Here is a 23,471-nt window from a genome sequence, read left to right as displayed (position 1 = left end):
AAAATCAAATAGTATCATTTTAATAAAAAGAATTAACCCCCCCACAAAACAGAGAATATATAAGTATAAAGAACGTCATTGTGCTCCGCTGCCGGCGCCTTCTTCAGGCGGCGTCTCTCTCCAGACCTGGATCTCGCCCTCGCTGGCGGTCAGCAGACATGGTTCAGTGGGGTGGTATGAGAGAGACTGTACAACGCCTTTACTGACCGGGAGCTGGAGGACGAGGGAGCCCTGCGGAGACAGGAGAGATATCTGGGTGAGGAGACTTAATTTCGGGCTTAAGTCACTTGTCACAAAATCTAATAGATCTAGGGTCCAACGTAAACCGTCCATCATACGGAAAGCAATAAAATATATTTTCACAGCTGATTGCCAAAGAGGTCCTAGTGGAAGGTTAGCTTCTGACCGTTCCATGAAGTGCTACATGTATGTTTTCTACACGTAACGGCACACAGCTGCAGCATGAGTGCTGTTATACAGGTCATGGAAGTGTGAGGTGACATCGAACACACGGAATAACGTACAGTCTGTGAGGTGTGTTATAATACACAAGGTTTCCTACGGAACACTCAAGTAATGGCATCGGAACTCACTGATTATAGGGATATTATTTACAGGAATGTATGTACGTATTAGTACTTGTGTATTATAATATATAACAGCATAAAAGGGGACAAATTATACTATAACTGAAATACCATAAAAAGTAATTCAAGATACAGATATTAAATTAAATTTTATGGACTTAACAAGCCGCAGAAAAAACAGCCCGACGTTCCTGGTATATATTGTCCGTCCCCCAGTCTACATACAGGGTTGTATGGCTGAAATGGCTCACCTCCACCAAGTCCCAGAAACACACTGTCCCGTCCTCGGAGCAGCTGACCACGTGCGTGTCCTTCTCGCTGAGGCAGCTGTCCAGCTTATAGCTCTTGTTCTGGTGCCCTGTGTACCTGATATGGGGTAGAGGAAAGTTTGAGCAGAAAGGAGACCACTGCAACCTGAAATCTGCTCTGACATCATCTCACATAACCCAATGGACAATATAGGTCAGGGACACGAGGTGGAGGCAGCCATTTTGTGGTAGCTTACATTGACCATTTCAGTCACATCACATGTCACCTCTTCACCCTACTTCTTTTTAGTTCAAGTTACGTGTAATTAAGTGTTTCTTCTGTCACAAAAAAAACCTATTTGCAATGAAGACTAAATGGCTACCAAGATGGGTCAAAAAGCTCAAAAGAAATATAAGTACAGCATGTTGTTTCATACATGTAGGACAGTGTTGGCTAACCTGTGACACTCCAGGTGTTGTGAAACTACAATTCCCAGCATACCCTTCCAGCAATAAGCTGCTATATATTGGCAAAGCATGCTGGGACTTGTAGTTTAACAAACATCTGGAGTGTCACAGGTTAGCAAACACTGGTGTAGGACATCCCAGGACATGATTTCGAGCTGTACATAGCATGTTGGTTGCCTAGGAGGCTAGCAGAAAGTCAAACAGATCGAGGCGGCTGGTGCAATTCTATCGGCTGTATTAGATTCAACTTGCTGGAAATATCGGTGGGAATAGGCTCAATATGGCCGCCGAGCCCAACCGACATTTGATTGGGCGATGGGACAAGCTGGATTTGCTTATTAGTACTTCAGTTACTCACACATTTTATTTAGTTAGTGGCGCAGTGGCTTCGATAGGTATTATTAATGTCCAGCAGTTGATTTACCTACACTTCAAAACACTGCAGTTCAGGCAATGGCAGAGGGTTTTATTGGATTTTTAAAATGTTGAACTTAAAATGTCAAAACCAGCTGTGCACCTGGATGTAGCCATAACAGCTCTCTCTGGTAACGTCCAATAGTGGGATTAAAGGGGAGCGTGAAACTAGATCAAAGTTAGCCTATATCATCTAGGACCACTTTAAGGACAGTCGACTTCATACATCTTAAGGCAACTTTAGGGAAAACTTCACCCAACACTGTATTTACAGGAGGTCCACAAAGGGGGCACACTGACACCCGCTTGGACTGCGGGTGGCAGGGTCAGGAGCACATGGCGGTCATACACCGATTATTGCAATAGAGACCCTGCTGGATATGGCAATTGGCTCATACCTGGCAGATAAATCTTCATTTTTTTCCCCATTGTTAACTAGTTGAGGTCCACTTAACACTACGGGCCTGATTCATTAAGGATCTTAACTTAAGAAACTTCTTATTTAAGTCTCCTGGACAAAACCATGTAACAATGCAAGGGGTGCAAATTAGTATTCTGTTTTGCACATAAGTTAAATACTGACTGTTTTTTCATGTAGCACACAAATACTTGATAGCTTATTTGTACACTGAAATTTAAAGTTGATATTTGTGTGCTACATGAAAAAACGGACAGTATTTAACTTATGTGCAAAACAGAATACTAATTTGCACCCCTTGCATTGTTACATGGTTTTGTCCAGGAGACTTAAATAAGAGGTTTCTTAAGTGAAGATCCTTAATGAATCAGGCCCTACATTTTTAGTTAGGGTGATTATCATTGTAACACTAGCACATTCCATTCACGTTTATCCCCATCACATAGATCATTGCTAATTACGGTCATGTGAAAGTGTATAATTTATAATGTGGATAGTAACACCCAATCTCGTTCAGAATGCTGGGTGAGGCTTTTAAGAATACAGGTTAAACCAGTGAAAGACAGTATATAAAATGCACAGCAGGTACACAATGTAAACAATGTTTATAGCTCTTTTTATGAGGGCTGTGGCATCTTCATAATGATCATCACCGATAAGATGATAAGGAACAGCATACAGATCTTGCCCTACTTGTTGCCCTGAGGTGTTCCATCTGAAAGGATATTCTTTTCACTGTTCAGTTGTGATTCCTGAGCAGGGCTCCCTCTACTGGTATAGTTGAACCTCATGTGAAACTGCTGCAGGTACGGAAGTTGGCAGTGGACAAACTTAGTCAAATCTCTCGAACCTACGCGTTTCGCCCAGTGCAGACTTTCCTCAAGGAAAAGAAAATCCTTTAGATTGAACGCTTCAGGGCAAGATCTGTGTGTCGTTCCTTATCTTATCAGTGATCATCTCTATGAAGATGTCACAGACCTCATAAAAAGAGCTATAAACATTCTGATTGCTTACATCGTATACCTGCTGTGCATTTATATACTGTCTTACACCAGTTTAACCTTCATTCTTAAAAGCCTCACTCAGCACTCTGAGCATTCTAGCACTTTTTTTAGGAGATTTTTTCTTTCATCAATATGTACTGAGATTGGGTGATGCAAATTGCACTTTCACATGACATTAATTCGCACCAGTATTACCTTATTGACTGATCTATCTCGAGCCTTTTCAACTGTACATAGACAGAAAATAATAAGCATGTAATGTGACACAGCGGCCGTGTAACAGATTTACAATGACCGGTAATGTGGACCTGGAAATCTCCACTCAACACAGCACAGACGCGTTTCACTTACTCTCCGAGCAGCTCTCCTGTGTCCTTATCGAGGAGGCGAAGAGAAGAATCCAGGGACGATGCCAAGAGACACTGCGAGTCCTGACTGAAACTAACACATGTAATGGGACCTGTGTGACAGTGATGACATACATGGGTAATGAGTATATGTACTGATCTAGTACAGTCACATACATGGGTAATGAGTACACGTACTGATCTGGTACAGTCACATACATGGGTAATGAGTACACGTACTGATCTGGTACAGTCACATACATGGGTAATGAGTACACGTACTGATCTGGTACAGTCACATACATGGGTAATGAGTACACGTACTGATCTGGTACAGTCACATACATGGGTAATGAGTACACGTACTGATCTGGTACAGTCACATACATGGGTAATGAGTATATGTACTGATCTGGTACAGTCACATACATGGATAATGAGTATATGTACTGCTCTGGTACAGTCACATACACGAGTAATGAGTACACGTACTGATCTGGTACAGTCACATACACGGGTAATGAGTACACGTACTGATCTGGTGCAGTCACATACATGGGTAATGAGTACACGTACTGATTTGGTACAGTCACATACATGGGTAATGAGTACACGTACTGATCTGGTACAGTCAGTCACATACATGGATAATGAGTACACATACTGATCTGGTACAGTCACATACATGGGTAATGAGTACACGTACTGATCTGGCACAGTCACATACATGGGTAATGAGTACACGTACTGATCTGGTACAGTCACATACACGGATAATGAGTACACGTACTGATCTGGTACAGTCACATACACGGATAATGAGTACACGTACTGATTTGGTACAGTCACATACATGGGTAATGAGTACACATACTGATCTGGTACAGTCACATACATGGGTAATGAGTACACGTACTGATCTGGCACAGTCACATACATGGGTAATGAGTACACATACTGATCTGGTACAGTCACATACATGGGTAATGAGTACACGTACTGATCTGGTACAGTCACATACACGGATAATGAGTACACGTACTGATTTGGTACAATCATATACACGGATAATGAGTACACATACTCATCTGGTACAGTCATACATCTATACACTGATAATGATCACACTGCGCTGTATAATGATACTGAGTATCTATACACTGATAATGATCATACTGCACTGTATAATGATACCGAGTATCTATACACTGATAATGATCACACTGAACTGTATAATGATACCGAGTATCTATACACTGATAATGATCACACTGCCCTGTATAATTATACCGAGTATCTATACACTGATAATGATCACACTGCACTGTATAATGATACCGAGTATCTATACACTGCTAATGATCACACCGCACTGTATAATGATAATGAGTATACACTGTAAAAATACAATATTGCTCAATTAGTCAGGAACTTGAGCTCATTACAAGATGGTTTGTACTTGGGTGCACAAACACACAGCCGGTGATGCAAGACCATCTGACTGTTCCCTCACATCAAAGAGAACAGTTCATTAACAAGGACTTACTGCCAACATAATCTGCGCACATCTCTCCATTCCGCAGGTCATAGCGACGCAGGCTGCCATCTACTGAGCTACAACAGACAAAGAGGAGTCACTGTGTGTGTTCTGTATAAGGGGAGAAAATGACACGAACACAGAAAGACTGATGGGGAGACATCCAGCCAGAATATAGTGCCAGACAAGAAGTCTGCCCTCACGTTTTTAACTATTCTCACAACACACAGGAGGGAGCTATGTGACATGGAGTCTGTCCCTCCCACCACAGGGTGACACAGAGTCTGTCCCTCCCACCACAGGGTGACACAGACAGGAGGGAGCTATGTAACATGGAGTCTGTCCCTCCCACCACAGGGTGACAAAGACATGAGGGAACTATGTGACATGGAGTCTGTCCCTCCCACCACAGGGTGACACAGACAGGAGGGAGCTATGTGACATGGGGTCTGTCCCTCCCACCACAGGGTGACACAGACAGGAGGGAGCTATGTTACGTGGAGTCTGTCCCTCCCACCACAGGGTGACACAGACAGGAGGGAGCTATGTAACATGGAGTCTGTCCCTCCCACCACAGGGTGACAAAGACAGGAGGGAACTATGTGACATGGAGTCTGTCCCTCCCACCACAGGGTGACAAAGACAGGAGGGAGCTATGTGACATGGAGTCTGTCCCTCCCACCACAGGGTGACACAGACAGGAGGGAGCTATGTGACGTGGGGTCTGTCCCTCCCACCACAGGGTGACACAGAAAGGAGGGAGCTATGTGACATGGAGTCTGTCCCTCCCACCACAGGGTGACACAGACAGGAGGGAGCTATGTGACGTGGAGTCTGTCCCTCCCAACACAGGGTGACACAGACAGGAGGGAGCTATGTGACGTGGAGTCTGTCCCTCCCACCACAGGGTGACACAGACAGGAGGGAGCTATGTGACATAGAGTCTGTCCCTCCCACAACAGGGTGGCACAGACAGGAGGGAGCTATGTGACATGGAGTCTGTCCCTCCCACAACAGGGTGGCAGGAGTCACGTGGCATTGGGCATTTCCTGCCTATTAGAAAATAATACGGACCCAGCCAGGATCTCATGGTCGGACACTTTGATGCTGGAAATTCCATCCTTGGCATCATCCAATATCTGAATAGCTTCCGGTCTGCGAGATCGACAGTCCCAGCACCTTATAGAAGAGTCTATTGAGCCTGGCAGAACAGAAATAAAACATTACGGCTGAAGACACAATACAGGGCTCTCGGCAGTCTCTGTGTACAGTCATTTGAAAAAAGTCAGAAAGACCTGTTAGATCTGCAAACAAGAGGTCAACATAAATCCAGTACAGGGACCACTGCATGTTGTTAGACCAGTGACGATGTGCAGAATATCATGGCTCCCAACCTTACTCATTTGGAAAATGTGAGATTCTAGGCCACACCGTGTTCTACATCAGTAAACTACAACGTCCCAACCGTTATAGGTCCTGACAATCATAACTGTGCACCTTAACTGGTATTACTGGGGAGATGGACTGTGTCAATGTGTATTTACAGATGACTATTCCGCAGATGTCTGAAGAGAGTTCCAATTAATAATTTTAAATTTATGCCAAAAACTAAATGAACTGTACAAGTTCAAAGGCTGATATTTACATTTCACATAAGATGATACATGTAATAGTGCCCCTGTAAGAGAGGCCATCTCAGAACATGGGGCAGAGACTTACGTTACCTGATATGATCACTGTCGACTCCTCATTAAACTGCACACAGTTTACTTTCTGCATGTAAAGAGGCGCGTGTTAGGGCAGGCGGGAGGCAGGTAATCAAGGATAAAATACGGGTTAAGAAAAAAGTTCACCTGTCACATACACTGGAGGCAGACATTTTGTGGGATGGTGTAATATTAATGACAATACAATGTATCACTTCACTTGGGAGTCAGCGACATCCCGCAGGCATGGAGGTGGCCGTTTTGTGGAATGACTTAATAATAGAGCCTACTTGTCCACCAAGCACTTTATAAGGTACGCTCCCACTCGCTAGCTTTGGAAACAGCCCCACAAAACTGTTTGTATGTTCTCCCCGTGTTTGCGTGGGTTTCCTCCGGGTGCTCCGGTTTCCTCCCACACTCCAAAAAAAACATACTGGTAGGTTAATTGGCTGCTATTAAATTGATCCTAATCTGTGTCTGTATGCATGTTAGGGAATTTAGACTGTAAGCTCCAATGGGGCAGGGACTGATGTGAGTGAGTTCTCTGTACAGCGCTGCGGAATTAGTGACGCTATATAAATAAATGGTGATGATGATGATAAAACTGTTAGGTGCCTAGAACTGTATTAGTTACCAGGAAGTTTTGTGTGTTTGAAGCTTAGAAATGCTCTTTTACGCAGAAGTGCAAATAAAAAAGGTCTAAAGTGCATCTGTTGGAAGGTTTTTACAGAGAAAGTCTTCACACCCTCCCATCCTTTTTTCTCATTTAAATAATCCTGACCCGCAAAATTAAATCTTGTTTTTATACTTCAGTGCACAGTCTCCCCCGTGTGGCTAATCCATGAATAGCAAGGAGCAACTGCTCCCATTGACTGAGGCATACTTCTGCATCCCCACAGACATTGCCAGGTAGGCCAACAAGTCCATATGCTTCTTGGTACAACAAGCTGCAATTGCGTTAAAATAGCAGCGTGACGTCACTGCTTCCTAATGAAGTCATAGGCCGCCTTGGACAGTTATAATCAACACACAGCTTCCGCCTCTGTATATGGGCAACAAGTGATAAGCTGTTAAAAAAGTTGTATGCTGCTCACCCCTGCGTGTCCGCGAAACTTCCTGACCACGAGACCCTGCGCCACATCCCAGAGGATTACCGTTTTGTCGGAACTGCAGGAACACAGCTGGCTGTTGTCACATGACCTGCCAGAAAGCAACACTACTGTTAAGATTAAGACATTAATTACAATTAAAGGGCATCGCCAGCTTTAAATAATATCTGTAATAGAGAAATATCTGTGTTATATATCTTTTTGTTTAATGTGACCCCAGAGCAGCTAGTGTTTGAATCCTGTCTCCACAGAACTGACACCTGCAGAGAAGATAACACAGAATGACGTGTTAAGTGGGAGGAGTCAGGTCAGACAGTCCTAAAGCTGCATAGAGGGGTTTAGTACCCAGAGCAATCAAACTAAATAATATTACAATACAGGAGACCAGGAAGTGCTGTATCAGCTAAGCTAAAGCTCACATGTAGCCTGTTGTATTGGAAAATTGGTGGTAATAGATTTAATGGTAAGTGGACAAGTCCCTTGAAGAGCGACGAGCAATGTAATAAAATATATATTCAACTTTCTACTGTCTAAAAATTTTCATGAATCATTTCAATTATCTTAAATTAATACCTGCATAAACAGTTTCCTTGCTATTATTACTATTTAAATAACGATAATCATCATCATTTATATAGCGCCACTAATTCCGCAGCACTGTACAGAGAACTCATTCGCATCAATCCCTGCCACATTGGAGCTTACAGTCTAAATTTCCTAACACACACACACAGACACAAACAGACTAGGGTAAATTTGATAGCAGCCAATTAACCTAACAGTATGTTTTTGGAGTGTGGGAGGAAACCGGAGCACCCGGAGGAAACCCACGCAAACACAGGGAGAACATACAAACTTCACACAGATAAGGCCATGGTCGGGAATTGAACTTAACGATGTAGCTGGATTTCTGAGAAGTCACGATTCAGCAAATCAATATAATTACTACCAAGAAAAGAGCTTCTGCTGGATTAAAGCCTTTAATCCCCCGTACAAGGCAATGTTTCCGTATAACAGTGCTACACAAATGTAGGAGAGACGTAAGTCGCAATAAGCAAGGGTTAAATGTAATATATCATGCTCATAGACGTTACATAATAAGCCGCATTAGTGCTTCACTCAAAGGGGATTTCTTAAAATAAATCTCTTTTATTCAAGAAACATGCCAGAGAAGGTTACATTGATAGAGGTTATCAGGCCAGGCGACAACTCAGTGCAGTTTACAAACTTGATGAAAATGGGATTTTTTTTACTTACGTAAAATCCGTTTCTCTTAGTTCATTGGGGGAAAATGGGGACAATGGGGTATAGAATAGGGACAGGGCGAACTGGCACTTTAAACTTCTGTTTAACTAAGCCCTAGCTCCTCCCCCTCTATACCCCACTTCTGCTTAACCAAGCCCACAGAAAACAGAGAGAGAGAGAAAACAAGAAAAGAGAATAAAAAAAAAAAAAGAAAAGAAACAACAACATTCTCTTAAAGTCAAGACAACATGTCAAACAGTAGGAGAAACCAGAGTGTTTAGGGTGGGCGCCCGATGTCCCCCAATGGACCAAGAGAAACAGATTTTACATAAGTACAAAAATCCCATTTTCTTTATCCTCCTCTGGGGGACACCGGGGACATTCCAAAGCTGCCTCACGGGAGGGAACGCTCGGAAGAAACGGCACTAAGCACCTTCCTTCCAAAACTTGCATCCTTGGATGCAAACACATTAAACTTGTAAAACCTAGTGAATGTGCGCACAGACGACCACGTGGCCGCTTTACACAGCTGTTCAGAGGAGGTACCATAGTGGCCCACCCAGGAAGCACTCACAGACCTTGTACAGTGTGCCCGCAGATTATCTTGGACAGGCTCCCCAGCCCCACTATAAGCCTGATAACAGCCGTAATCCACCTAGCAATAGTCACCTTAGAAGCTGGCCAGCCTCTCTTGTGAGCATCAAAGAGAATCAAAAGATCCTCAGTCTTGCGCACATTCGAGACCTTTTCACGTAATAAAAGACCCAATAAGATCATCCGCTGGGATGGGATCAACTTGGACTTTTTGAAGCTGAGAATCCAACCGTGAGATTCTAGAGTATGGATCACTACTTGGTTATGCGACCAAAGTACTTCTGGAGATTCTGCCTTAAAAAGAAGATCCAGAAGGTCCAGGTAAGGGATGATTGTAATCCCTTTGGACTTTAGCAGAGCAGCCATGACCATGATCTTGGTGAGAATACACGGAGCCGTGGCCAGACCGAAGGGAAGAGCTTGAAATTGGAAGTGCTCTGACCGAACCGCAAATCTCAAAAGGGACTGATGAACCTCCCAGATAGGAACATGGAGATAGACATCCTTGATGTCTAGAGCCACCATGAACTCTCCCTGTTCCATGCCGTGAATGACCGAGCGCAAAGACTCCATCTTGAACTAGGGCACTCTGACCTGAGTGTTCAATGATTTTAGATTCAGAATGGGTCTGAATGAGCCATCTGGTTTTGGCAGAAGAAAAAGGTTGGAATAAAAATCCAAACCCTTTTGAGAATCTGGTACCGTAATAATCACTCCGGAAGAGAGGAGGGATTGGATCGCTTCTCGTAAAGCCAATCGCTTTCGTGGACAAGTGGGAAGCCCTGTGGAAAAGAACCGCCTGGGAGGAAGACCGAGCAAATCGATCTTGTATCCCCAGTCCACCACTCTCCGTACTCAGACATCGGTGGTTGACTGAAACCACCGATCCCTGAACAAGAGTAGACGGGCTCCCACCACTGGCGACAACGGAGGAGCAAAATGCTCAACATGTGGACTGTTTGTCTGCAGGCGTCGCTGCTGAATGTCGAGCAGACCAGGCCTGACGCCCACGCTGCAAACCACCCCTGCGGGCTGATGACTGGCCTCTGAAAGATTGGCCCAAGGAATATTGACCCTGAAACCTGCCTGAGGACCGAAAGGACTGGAACCAGGACATTCTTTGTTTGGGAGCATTAACAGGAAGAAAAGTGCTCTTTCCTCCCGTTGCTTGTCTGATAATAGAGCCAAGCTGAGGGCCAAACAAACCCCCCCCCCCTCCCAGAAAAAGGAATGGTTTCAAGAGCCTTTTTAGACTCAACATCAGCCTTCCAGGACTTAAGCCTGAGAGTCCAACGAGCCGAAACTGCAGAAGCAGAGATAAGTGCCTCAATCAGTCCCGCGTCCATAGCCGCCTCTCCTAAATAATCTGTCACCCTCTGAATTTGTTCCACTAATGGAAGCAGTTCAGAGGAAGGCCTGCCTGCCAACAAACCTTCAGACAGCTGTTCTGACCAGCGTTCTACAGCCTTGTTCGCCCACGCCAAGGCAGGCCTCAGAGAGGAACCTGCTGCCACGAAAATGGACTTAAGAACGGCCTCAACCTTACGGTCTGTACCATCTTTAAGAGAGGCTGCATTAGGAAGAGGAACAGTAGTTACCTTGGCCAACCTTGCAACAGGAGCATCCACACGTGGAAGTGTCTACCATTTAGCAAGAACTTCAGGAGGAAAAGGATAACACGACTGCAGTCGTCGAGATACTTGGAACTTCCTATCTGGGGAAGCCCAAGGCTCAGCCAACAAATCTTCCAATTGGGAAGAAGCGGGGAAAGAGAAAGACTTATTTTTCCGGCATGTGAAAAGAGAAGCCTCTGCAGCGTCAGGAACCTCTTCCTCAGGAAAATCAAGTACCTGACGCACAGCCTGTATTAATTCCTCCACACTCTGACGATCAGCATGAACCTCATCCACCACAGGAGAATCCATGCCAGGATCCACCGCTAATTCACCCTCCTCCTGGGAACAACAGTCAGAATCTGACTCATTTTCCTACAGGGGTGTCACCACCCGCTTACGTGAGGAAGACGGTGCCGCAGAATGCAACATCCTCTTTAAAGAGGAAGAGACCAAAACCAAACCTTGTACTGAGGAAGCAAGTCCCCGTGCAAAAGCTGGTTCTACAGACTCCGCCAGGGTAGAAACAGGCAAACCCTGACTTAGCGAACCAGAACCAATGTCATTCGCCACAGTGGAACCGGAATTAGAAGAAGGAGCGGCCACAGCCTGAGACCGCACCAACTGGGCAAGTTCAGCCACAGTATTGGAAAGAGACCGAGCCCAGGAAGGTTCCGCCGTATCTGAACCGGCAACTGCTGTTTCACACGGTGTGCTCTCTGAAGACTGACAGGCTGCGCACAGAGCCTGCGCGCCTGACTGACCAGACGGCAGCTTAACATTACAGGCAGCACAGGTGAAACTCAACATAGAAGTAACACCAGCCTTAACACGCATGGATTTTCCCTTATCTGATATGTTAACAGATGGGACAAAACACACAGATATCAGTGTAATAAACACAATATAGACACAAGCAGCACACAAATCTAAAACAAAGTGAGCCTGCAAAACAGTCAAACGGCCCCACAGACTAAAAGACAAAACCCTGGAAAACAACAACCCCCAACCCTTTACATTACAGGACTCAGGACAGAGAAGTGGAGAAGCTGGAGCTGTAAAATGGTTACCTATTCTGGTGTTTGCACACAAAGGAGTGAGAGACCACCAAAGAGGAAGTGCAATAGAGGAACACAACAGGACGACCCCCTCAACCAATCCAGTGCCTAACAGGGCTCACTATTTTAGTGACCCTAGCCTGACCCAGTCCCCTAACCTAAAAATAGATTCTTTTTTTTTCCTTCTTCATCAATGACTGCCCCTAGCAAGAGGCAGCCTGACTTAGGGGACATACTGCGATTTACTACCCCCCACTCTCCCAGCATTGTGCTGGGAGAGGGTACACTTACCTGCTGCCATCCCTCCTCAAGCAGTGTCTGCAGTTAACTGGCTGCGGCGACTGTGCCCAGCTCCTAGGAGGGCATCTGAACCTTGGGAGAGGGGGCTGGCAAAGGAGGCACCTCCACGGCACCTCCGATCCCCCCCCCCCCAGACAGCGCACAGTGCGGACGGCTGCACACTGAAACTCCTGCGCACCTGTCACCCTCGGCCAGTAGGCATATCAGCCGCAGGCACGGCAGCGCATGCACTGAAATTTGCAGGCCACGGGGGGTGATCCGCTTCACTCCACCGCCGATGCAGACCCTTCACCCAGCAGCTGGTGAGTGCGGGGGAGCGGTGATTGACAGACGCATCTTAGCTCATTGAGCAGCCGGCTGACAGGCACAGGAAGCAAAAAGCCTCATATTAGCGAAAAATAACAGAATTGGGCAGTTACTCAGCCCAGACGCAGCCAGTTCGCCGGGCACTCAAACTAAACTGAGGCTAGCAGGAAGTTGGGTATAGAGGAGGAGGAGCTAGGGCCTAGTTAAACAGAAGTTTAAAGTGCCAGTTCGCCCTGTCCCTACTCTATACCCCAATGTCCCCCAAAGGAGGATAGAGAAAAGGTCACGTTTTGCTCAAATTTGGCATGAAGAATATAGCCAATACAAGGATTGGAACGGTCACAGCAGCAGGAGATGAGTGCAATGGCCGTGCGAGACACAGTGACCTGGCCAATCGTGTGATTACTGGAGTAGAACAGGGAGGAAGTCACATACTGAGAGTTATATAGTGGAAGGAGCAGGGTCTCCATACAGCACAGAGTAGGGCTGTCAGGCTCCTGTCACACTGATGAGGGGAGATTGTGGTGTCAGACGCAGCTCTATATGAAACAACGCTCATACATCCAACTGTTATTATAGAAACAAATAATGTTGCTCTCTAAAATATGGATGTGCTTGCGGTGTAAAAACATAATTCTTTGTCAGAATGCAAAGGCTCAAATACACTAGTATAAAAACAGCATGCATCTGGTACCGTGGCTGCATTTACCCTTTAAATACAGCCAAACCGCTGTTATTGTGGTAGACCATCATAGTAACTGTGTTGTGACCTCAGTATACACTGGGGATGCACTGGAAATACTGCAGTCTGCTTTCTAGGTCCATAGAGACCAAATATCCTGATCACCTTTGGATGACACCCACATGTAGTTCTCCGGATGTGTCACCATCTGTGTAGACCTGCGGTGCTGAAGGTCCTCATACACTGAGCTGTTAATCTCTCCCACAGTCAACAGAATCTAGTTACCTGGCATCTCTATTTCTGTTTACAACACGCCAATAATCCCTACCCCTGAAGGTCACTGCCTAGGTATAATCCTGCCCTTTAGCCATATCCAATCTGTCTCCAAATCCTGTTACAGACTTCTAATAAACCTCTCCAGAATACCCACATATCTCACACAGGGCACTGCAAAGTCCTAGCTTCATGCCCTCATCATCTCCTGCATTAATATGCAATTCCATCCTTAGTGGTCTTCCCCTAACCAGACTAGGAGCCCTATAATCTATTCTGAACGCAGCAATGTCATGACCACCCAGCCTGTCCCAGATACAGCAATCTGAACAGCTGGCCGTGACTGGCGTCACCTTAGTCACTTAGCAATTAATACACCTTTTCTGCCACAACAAAGGATTTACTATGGTGTCCTTACGTTCACCAAAACCACTTATTAATGTTTCACACGTAAATCACATACACATGTAGCCTGAGCCTCCCTGGGATTCATAAATTCACAAAGAATTACAGAGAATATGCTAGATTAAATTTATTTTAATCCGAAAAATGTTTCCAAGGCTTCGGTACAAAAAGTGAATAACAAGGCATACAATAAGTTGCACAAATAAGTTTCAGAAATGAGAAAGATGACATTTCAGTCTTGATAGACCCCCTCATCATCATCAGCTATTTATATAGCATTACGAATTCCGCAGCGCTGTACAGAGAACACACTCACATCAGTCCCTGCCCCATTCATTGGAGTTTACAGTCTAAAATCCCTAACATACACACACACACAGAAACTAGGGTCAATTTTGATAGCAGCCAATTAACCTACTAACCTAATAAACCGGAGCACCCGGAGAAAACCAACGGAGAACATACAAACACCACACAGCTAAGGCCATGGTCAGGAATCGAACTCATGACCCCCGTGCTGTGAGGCAGAAGTGCTAACCACTAAGCCACCATGCTGCCCCCTCATGAAAATGCACACTGTAATGTCTAAAGCAGAAGCTTAAGATTTGAAACCCTTCTTCCAGGCTCTTCACCCCCACTTTAGGAATTACATTTTCAATTAAGTCAGATTGATTCCCAAAATGACACCAAGCTTTCGAAGTAAATTATCTATCACTAAGATATATGTTGGCACCTCAGAGAATCTCTCACCTCTGCTCTGCTTGGGTGGATAGATGGTTTACAACTTTGGGGCTTCAAACTCCTCCGAGATATTTATCTATCCCGGGGCTGGCTAATATCAAAGACTCTTGGTCAGTTGCACAGGTCAGTCAGCAAAGCACACTGAGAGGTTACATATAATATTCACATTGTCACACATGAATTCAACAGAAAATAACAATCAGTCATTAGATATACTACATAATCATCACAAGCGGCTTCTTACACTTCTGCTCCTCTCTGTCAGTCCTTACACTGGTTGTCTGTAGTCTATCAAAGCCAATAGAAAATACTTCTGCTAACATACAAAGCTATTAAGAAAAGTACATTAACGCACATTTCTTCACTTGTCTCACAATGTCTCCCATGCTGGTGGGGAGTTAAGGTGGAGAAAGGTGTGAATGATGGGCTAATTAGCCAGAAGTGAGTAAATTAGTGAGAGGTTTGTAAGGTAAAGGGGTTAACTAGGGGCCACAGTTACTTCTACACCCACCATAGCCTATCACAGAGAGCCCTACCAAGGGGTCACAGTTACTGCTACACCCACCATAGCCCATCACCGAAAGTCATAAATATTGGTCACATTGACTGCTACACCAAGCGTAGAGAGGCCAATCAGCAGCCACGGTTGCTATTCGGACCACCAGAGTATTTCACAGACAGTATTATTAGCATACTAATATAAAGGACATGTACAATTCTGTAGTACCATGCAGCATTCTGTAATAATATTCATAGAATAACACATAGAGCAGGAAATATCAATCATCATCATTTATTTATATAGCGCCACTAATTCTGCAGCACTGTACAGAGAGCTCACTCACATTAGTCCCTGCCCTATTGGTGCTTACAGTCTAAATACAGAATACTTTAGAATGGATGAGTTACACGCTTACCCTGCTGCATCCAGCACTTCATATCCATGGCCGCTGTACGTTTTCAGCATTGTTCCTTTATGTGGATTCCATAGCTTCAGAGACTTGTCACTACCACACGTCATACAGTAATTACCATCCACTGACAACACAAAAACAATGAGAAACTGAGTCTGTTTGTCCCTCCACACGGTGACACAAACCTAAACACACATATCATATTGCTAACGTGTTAGTATATGCAGGGCCGGATTAACCCTAGGGCTAACTGGGCTATAGCCCAGGGGCCTCGGGCATCCAGGGGGCCCTTCAAAGTCCTCAGCAGCATTATCGATCGGTCCGGGGGCGGGGGCGCCCCCATCCCAATCAATGCTGCTGAGCACTGTCAGTGCAGTCCTCCGTCCCCGGTGCCACTCAGTAATCTGCTTACTGAGGAGAACTCTCGCGAGATCTCCTCAGTAAAGAGCTTACAGCGCGCCGCGGAAGGAGGCCTCCATTCCCTTAATCTGGCCTTGAGTATATGTTGTGTACCCACCATTGATCCTCACTGCCCTCACGGCTCCCTGGTTGCAGGTCAGTCTGCGCTGCAGGTACCGGGGCAGTTCCGGTGGTTTGACTTTGGGGGCAGGAAATGCCATGGTACCAGGTCAGTGTCACTTGTGCAAAAAGAAAAAAAAAGATCAAACAATACACGCAAATAAATACAGATTTCAAAACACATAGCAATAGTATACACAGAGAAGATGCTGATCAATAAAAAGGGAACATGGGATTTGGGAAATAAAGAGACAGCTGGGAGGTATTGTAAACTATGATGAGTTCCCCATACAATGTATAGTGTCCAGTATTATTAAACTACAACTTCATATTTATTCTCTCTCTCTCTATATATATATATATATATATATATATATATATATATATATATATATATATATATATATATATATATATATACACTCCTACAAGATTACCAACCTGTGGCTTGTCTGCAGTTGTGGGACAATAGTCAAAGCATGTGCCCAGAACCTGGGTCTTGTAGTTCCACTGCAGCTAGAGAGCCGTAGCTTAGTTATATCCTGCCTGTAGTCTCTAAGGGGGTGTAAACTACAGCTCCCATGATGCACCAACTTACAGATAAGCATAGACGGCCGCTGCGGATGACGGGAGTTGTAGTTCTCACACTGCAGCACCAGGTACACGTCTATGGTCGCTGCCGGTCATCTGTCTCTCGGGGTCGGTCACATGACTCCGTACAGTCGCCGGTGTAAATAGTACCGGCAGGACTTCCGCTACGTCACAGCCGGTTCCGGTCCCGGAAGTTCTTCGATCAGCTGAAGATTAGTGAGAAGACGTGGGGGAGACATGACTGGGAACAGCGGCAGTGACCCGAGGAGGCCGGGGAAGATGCAGAGGTGAGGCCGGGGGAGAGCTGAGCATCTGTTCAGTGAGGGGCAGCCCTGGGGCGAATGGGGGGGGGTCTGCTCTGGGGCCAGAGGGTGAAAGAAGGGGGAGGTCTGCTCTGGGGCCAGAGGGTGCAAGAAGGGGGGAGGTCTGCTCTGGGGCAAGAGGGTGAAAGAAGGGGGGAGGTCTGCTCTGGGGCAAGAGGGTGAAAGAAGGGGGAGGTCTGCTCTGGGGCCAGAGGGTGAAAGAAGGGGGAGGTCTGCTCTGGGGCAAGAGGGTGAAAGAAGGGGGGAGGTCTGCTCTGGGGCAAGAGGGTGAAAGAAGGGGGGGAGGTCTGCTCTGGGGCCAGAGGGTGAAAGAAGGGGGGAGGTCTGCTCTGGGGCAAGAGGGTGAAAGAAGGGGGGGAGGTCTGCTCTGGGGCCAGAGGGTGAAAGAAGGGGGAGGTCTGCTCTGGGGCCAGAGGGTGCAAGAAGGGGGGAGGTCTGCTCTGGGGCAAGAGGGTGCAAGAAGGGGGGAGGTCTGCTCTGGGGCAAGAGGGTGAAAGAAGGGGGGAGGTCTGCTCTGGGGCAAGAGGGTGAAAGAAGGGGGGAGGTCTGCTCTGGGGCCAGAGGGTGAAAGAAGGGGGAGGTCTGCTCTGGGGCAAGAGGGTGAAAGAAGGGGGGAGGTCTGCTCTGGGGCAAGAGGGTGAAAGAAGGGGGGGAGGTCTGCTCTGGGGCCAGAGGGTGAAAGAAGGGGGGAGGTCTGCTCTGGGGCAAGAGGGTGAAAGAAGGGGGGGAGGTCTGCTCTGGGGCCAGAGGGTGAAAGAAGGGGGGAGGTCTGCTCTGGGGCAAGAGGGTGAAAGAAGGGGGGGAGGTCTGCTCTGGGGCCAGAGGGTGAAAGAAGAAGGGAGGTCTGCTCTGGGGCCAGAGGGTGAAAGAAGAAGGGAGGTCTGCTCTGGGGCCACAGGGTGAAAGAAGGGGGGGAGACAGGATTTAAACATTTTGTTTCCCAGACTGTAAAGCACTATACTTTAGGATAAACTGCACTTTTTTAGGAAAACCCCAGTTGCTTATGACACCCTGTCCTATATCTCTCCCCTGAGAACACCCACTGATTTGCAGCTGTGCACCCTCTAACGCTGACAGCCAGGAGAGGAGCAAGCTGTTATGTCCTCTCTGGCTACCAAACACTAGGCTGGATATGTTCTGTAATGCAGTTCCTGAAGAAATTGGCATTCGGCTTCTGTTCAGGCAGATTCACTATACACATAACTAGCTGAGTAATGATGATTGCAATTTCAAAGTAAACTGAGCTGATGTTTAAGGAAATGTGAAACTGTACATTTCGCTCTCCGTTTTGACCGCAGGGATAGGAACTAAATACAGCTTTGAAGGCCAACATACTTATTCCAAGAGCAGTTTGGAAAGCTGTACATGTTTCAAGGCAGGTCTGATTATATTTCTGTGTCGGGTCCATAATCATAGTGTTCAATAGCAACGTCCTTTATGATTCATCATATTGGTCTGATTCATTCTGGATTATCTGTTTCCGTCTTGCAATCTCTCTCACAGTGACACCAGGCTGTTGATGTATTATGATGTATTTCCATATTATATATAGTAAGGGACATTTATGAACATGACTGTACAGGAAGCGGGTGATTCAATCTGACATTTGCTTCCATTTTCCAAACTGTTCTAATGACAATTCGGTTGCTATGGTTACATCATCTTTTTTTTTCCCCCTGTGCATCAGTTTTCTTGACTGTCCCCCAATATGACTGGTCACCTGTTCTGTTCGGGTGTTTTGCCAATACCAACATAGAGCCATGTCTCCACAGGTACAAACCTCCCACTTCAGAGAACTCACCAACTCTGGACGACCCAACCCCGGATTACATGAACCTGTTGGGGATGATCTTCAGTATGTGCGGCTTGATGCTTAAGGTGAGGCTAGTGTGACAAGGTACAGTGGGATGGTTATATGGGATGGTTATATGGGATGTACATATAAGTCTGATTTATTTTGAAATTTCCTGGATGGCCTATGATATAATTACAATACCAACATATACCCTTAATAGGATTACATCACAACAGTCATTTCACAGGCTGTTTTTTCAGGAATATTGGTTCAGTCGACAAAATGGCTGCTTCCATGTGTAGGGGACAGGAAACTTTAAATCTCTAGATAACCCTTTTCTTTGTTTCAGTAATCAGAGTGCACTTCTGGGATGTGTCTATGATGTCAATGTGATCCTTTTATCGGATCTCTCACTGTGAGATAAAGTATAATGAAGATCTTGTAAACGCTTACATGTAAGCAGCTAGACAGGTGATACTAGATCCAAAAAATCCACCCAATGCCCAATCCCCACTTCTACCTTTTTGTGCACATGGGTACATTACATTTGTTCTCCCTGTGTTTGCGTGGGTTTCCTTCAGGTACTCCAAAAACATACTGGTAGGTTAATTTGCTGGTGTCAAAATTGACCCCAGTCTCTCCCTCTGTCTGTTTGTGATAGGGAATTTAGACTATAAGCTTCGGTGGGGCAGGGACTGATGTGAATGATAAATATTCTCTTTCCAGAGCTGCAGAATTAGTGGCGCTATATAAATAAATGATGATTGTCTTTGGGTAAGATGTACAAATAAGCATATCTTTTTGCCTGACCCTAGGTAGTGTGTAGCCTTGTATAAGTATACACATGTGCTGTACTCAGAATTGGCTGATTATGTTTTGTGGTAAGTATTTGGAGAAGCACTTATTGATTAGAAGTAGTTAGAGGGGGAATCATCGGAAGGGGCTTTATATTTCCTACTTTTGCCTGTTTTTTTTTTTTTTTTTTTTTTCCCCCTGTATATTGGCGATAAAAATAGATATTTATTCTGCTAATCTATCAAAAGGATGCTCTAATGGTCCTGAAACAAATGCAGTGCAAAATTCACCTGTGTAGACTGAAAAATAAACGTTATTCTGTGTAAAACATGCACATTACTGATAGAGAAAATTGCCATGGTTTGCCAAAGGAATAATGACAAGCGACACAAAGGATATAATAGAAAAATGATTTTACCTCTCTTTGATAAGGTTAGAATATTGATGCCTTTAATCTGTGCAGTTCTCCCTGATTAATCCTGTACTGGGTTCTATCACTTGTCACCTTTAAGATAAGAAGACTGGGAAACAATGTGTTTTCTAAAGAATCTTCCCCACCCTGCACCTTACTATACACCATCTCAAATCTCATAGAAAAAATTGTAAACTAATCCTAACTTTAGACAGTAGGTGGCAGTAGTACTCAGTATAAAGGATTTGGAGATATAATATACATCATGTTAAACCTATAAACTTAATCTCACCGTAATTGTGAATTTAAATCGCTCCTCTCACAAAGGGCAGCAAGAATATACAGGTGGAGTTCCCCACAGCTTTTGTGCACAACAATGAATAAAAAGGTGCCTTTTGGCATTTTATGCAATTGGAAGTTAATCAGGATATTTTCTACTAATTTAAAAAGAAAGGTTTCCTCAGGTCTGTGCAGCTTTTGAAAGTGTAATTCACCGTTCATCACAAGTTCTTTCTGCTTTACAGTTTGTAGAAATTACCAGACCTCAACAGAACTTACATTTGCAGTGTATTTGTGTGCAAGTTATTGTTCTCTGGTATCAGCAATGTTCTGGAAAATGATGCCAGATGCTGACTGCACTGTCCTTTCAAGTTTAACCATTTGTTTTTTCTGTGTCTTTCAGCTGAAGTGGTGTGCGTGGATCGCTGTATATTGCTCCTTTATTAGCTTTGCAAATTCTCGCAGCTCCGAAGACACTAAGCAGATGATGAGCAGCTTCATGTGAGTTTGACGGGCCCTATAACACTGGAGATGGGGACACTGGGATCTGTGGAAGGAGCTCCAGCGGGGGGTTGAACCTGGTGAGAGTGGGGCGAGCCGATTTAACCATCGAAAAGGAAATCACAGATTAGATAATGAGTGAAACATTTGTAGGATAAAATATCAGCTGCGTGGCAGCCATTTTGTGGGTGGAGCTAATAAAAGACTGCAGCCTATTAAGTCATAAGGAATATTGGTCTTTAAGTGCCTCTGTGATGTCACTCGATTCCCAGAGAATCGATTGGCTGCCTTGCTACGAATGTTGGTCCAGCCCACAAAAACAGTTGGTTGCACTGTGCTTAGACGGCCTTTGCTCTTTAAAGCGGGCCGGTCATCCTAACACTATAAAGGCAGCCATTTTGTGGGTTGTACCAATATTCCTGATCATGTAGCCTTTAAGATTAGGTACCCGTACCTCATGAATATTAATAGATGTCATGAATATTAGGTAGTGCCTTGGTAATATCAGTGGTTACTAGCAAAGTTATAAGCGGCATAGTGGTTCTGACCACAAAATGGGTGCTGATGCGTTGTATAGGCGACATATTCAATTTAATATAGAGTACTCTTGTACAAGTACTAGCTTTTTGATGCTAGGTATATGGATTTATTAAATAAAAATAAGCTCTTCAATCTCGGGTTTTCCTTGCTGGGAGCTGTAATCGGTAAAAATTCATAATGGGATAACAGGAAGATGATCTTAAAGGAGACATGTAATATTTGTGTCTCTCTTTCTTGCAGGTTATCCATTTCAGCTGTGGTCATGTCCTATCTACAGAACCCACAGCCTATGTCTCCTCCATGGTGACACCGGTCTCATCCACCTCACAAGAACATCGTTAGCAGTTTTATACCCCCTCTCTCTCCGTGCCTCACAGGACCGGCTACTATTACAATAAATAAAGACTGTTGATTTTACCTGGTGTGTGGAGTGTTTTTATAATGTGTGTCCTTCAGTATGATTACTGACAGGAAGTCTGCTGTGTGACAGGAAATACCTCCCCCATGATCACCTTCTGATCAGCTGCTGGAGTTATTACACCTGTACTTGTGATTGTTACATTGGCCATCTTGTATTCTGTTTCCTGTTCCCATCATACAGGTGCGCCTATACCACTCTGAGAATTGTCTACAGGTTCCATATTTCTAACAATGAGGATGCAACATTCCAAGCCCGTTTCCTCAGACCGTGAAAGCAGAGTTTGCCCTCATTTCACATTTGTAGTGCAATGTTGATGATCTCCTTGATAAGAGTTATGGTGATCCTATCAGCAGAAGTACCTGGAGAGTGATGGATGCCTTGCAGATATATTTATGCAACTCAAACGTATTCCTGGTCTCCTTGTATTGTTTTTTTTTTAAGGCATATTTTTAATTAGGGGACTCTGGTTGTCTGTCCACATTAACTGAATTGCTCCATCCCTTCTGTTTTTGCTAGTTGTAAGTTGATTGAGAAATATGCTCTTTTTTTTTTTTTTTTTTTTAAATAAAGCTTTTCGTTACAAGCTTCTGTTTCTGATTGGACTCATCTACTTCTGAGTAGACCAATAATTACAGCTGCAAATGTAATAGCTGCTCCTGAGCTGGTGGGAAATTGACTGACTGGCTCGCCAGTGCTGTTCACCACTGTTGCTGCTTTCCTTGAGCGATTCTATGCTGGGTCCTCCACTTGCACCGATCAGCAGTGCAAACAGAAGAACGGTCTGACGGTTTTACAGAGACACTTTATAAACTGTAACAAGGAAGCAAATATCAAATAATGAGCTCTAATGTGGAATGGTTATTCATTGTTGGTTTATTATAAATTAACGTCACTTAGGCTACAACTGAGACTGTGTCCACATGTATACAGGCGACCTGTAGAAGTACCACACAAGTGTCCTAGTATGATAGCAGTCGCTGACTCTAGATGTCTCACAAATTATCTTCAGACACTGAGAAGTGACAGCAAACTACATAGTGATTGAAATAAAAGTCCTGGACAGGTGAACAGTAAATATCAGCATCTTCTCTTCAGAATAAATCATATTCAGCTGGATAAACATTCAATTATTTTGCCAGAAAGAAAAAATAACTGATCCAAAGTTCCTAAGAGTAGAACATGCAGTATAGCTGTACTAGAGACAGAGTAACTTGTTATGGTATTTATAGCTTATATACAACAACTAAAGGAAGCTATTCATAGATTGGAACCTCATACAATAATAATACAAGGTAGGACCCAGGTTTGTTGTATCTGGACTCTTTC

At 44.7% G+C, this 23,471-nt stretch overlaps 2 protein-coding genes across 4 annotated transcripts; one reads left to right on the top strand and one right to left on the bottom strand.

Moving 5' to 3' along the window:
• Window positions 1–9: 9 nt before the first annotated feature.
• On the bottom strand, window positions 10–17,223 carry WDR83 (WD repeat domain 83). 3 transcript variants are annotated; one of them, XM_075206633.1, is made up of 10 exons: window positions 17,135–17,223; window positions 16,487–16,607; window positions 15,973–16,093; window positions 7,824–7,929; window positions 6,748–6,796; window positions 6,098–6,224; window positions 5,033–5,100; window positions 3,491–3,599; window positions 839–953; window positions 10–231 (listed from the first exon to the last, which is right to left on the bottom strand). In XM_075206633.1, exons 2-10 carry the CDS (start codon window positions 16,587–16,589, stop codon window positions 76–78), a joined length of 954 nt encoding a protein of 317 aa, XP_075062734.1. In that variant the 5' UTR covers window positions 16,590–16,607; window positions 17,135–17,223; the 3' UTR covers window positions 10–75. The 3 variants fall into 3 exon arrangements, with proteins under 3 accessions (XP_075062734.1, XP_075062732.1, XP_075062733.1); XM_075206631.1 differs by having other exon boundaries at window positions 11–231; window positions 17,087–17,177; XM_075206632.1 differs by lacking the exon at window positions 17,135–17,223 and adding an exon at window positions 16,930–17,079 and having other exon boundaries at window positions 11–231.
• Window positions 17,224–17,262: 39 nt separating this feature from the next.
• WDR83OS (WD repeat domain 83 opposite strand) lies at window positions 17,263–22,141 on the top strand. Its single transcript, XM_075206635.1, has 4 exons — window positions 17,263–17,366; window positions 19,175–19,280; window positions 21,087–21,184; window positions 21,965–22,141. The coding sequence occupies exons 1-4, from the start codon at window positions 17,317–17,319 to the stop codon at window positions 22,029–22,031; spliced, it is 321 nt and encodes a 106-aa protein (XP_075062736.1). The 5' UTR covers window positions 17,263–17,316; the 3' UTR covers window positions 22,032–22,141.
• Window positions 22,142–23,471: the final 1,330 nt, after the last annotated feature.

The sequence above is a fragment of the Mixophyes fleayi genome, chromosome 4 (assembly GCF_038048845.1).
Source record: "Mixophyes fleayi isolate aMixFle1 chromosome 4, aMixFle1.hap1, whole genome shotgun sequence".
Taxonomy (NCBI): domain Eukaryota; kingdom Metazoa; phylum Chordata; class Amphibia; order Anura; family Limnodynastidae; genus Mixophyes; species Mixophyes fleayi.
The sequence above is the reverse complement of the archived record's forward strand: the minus strand, read 5'-3'. Positions and strand labels throughout refer to the sequence as shown.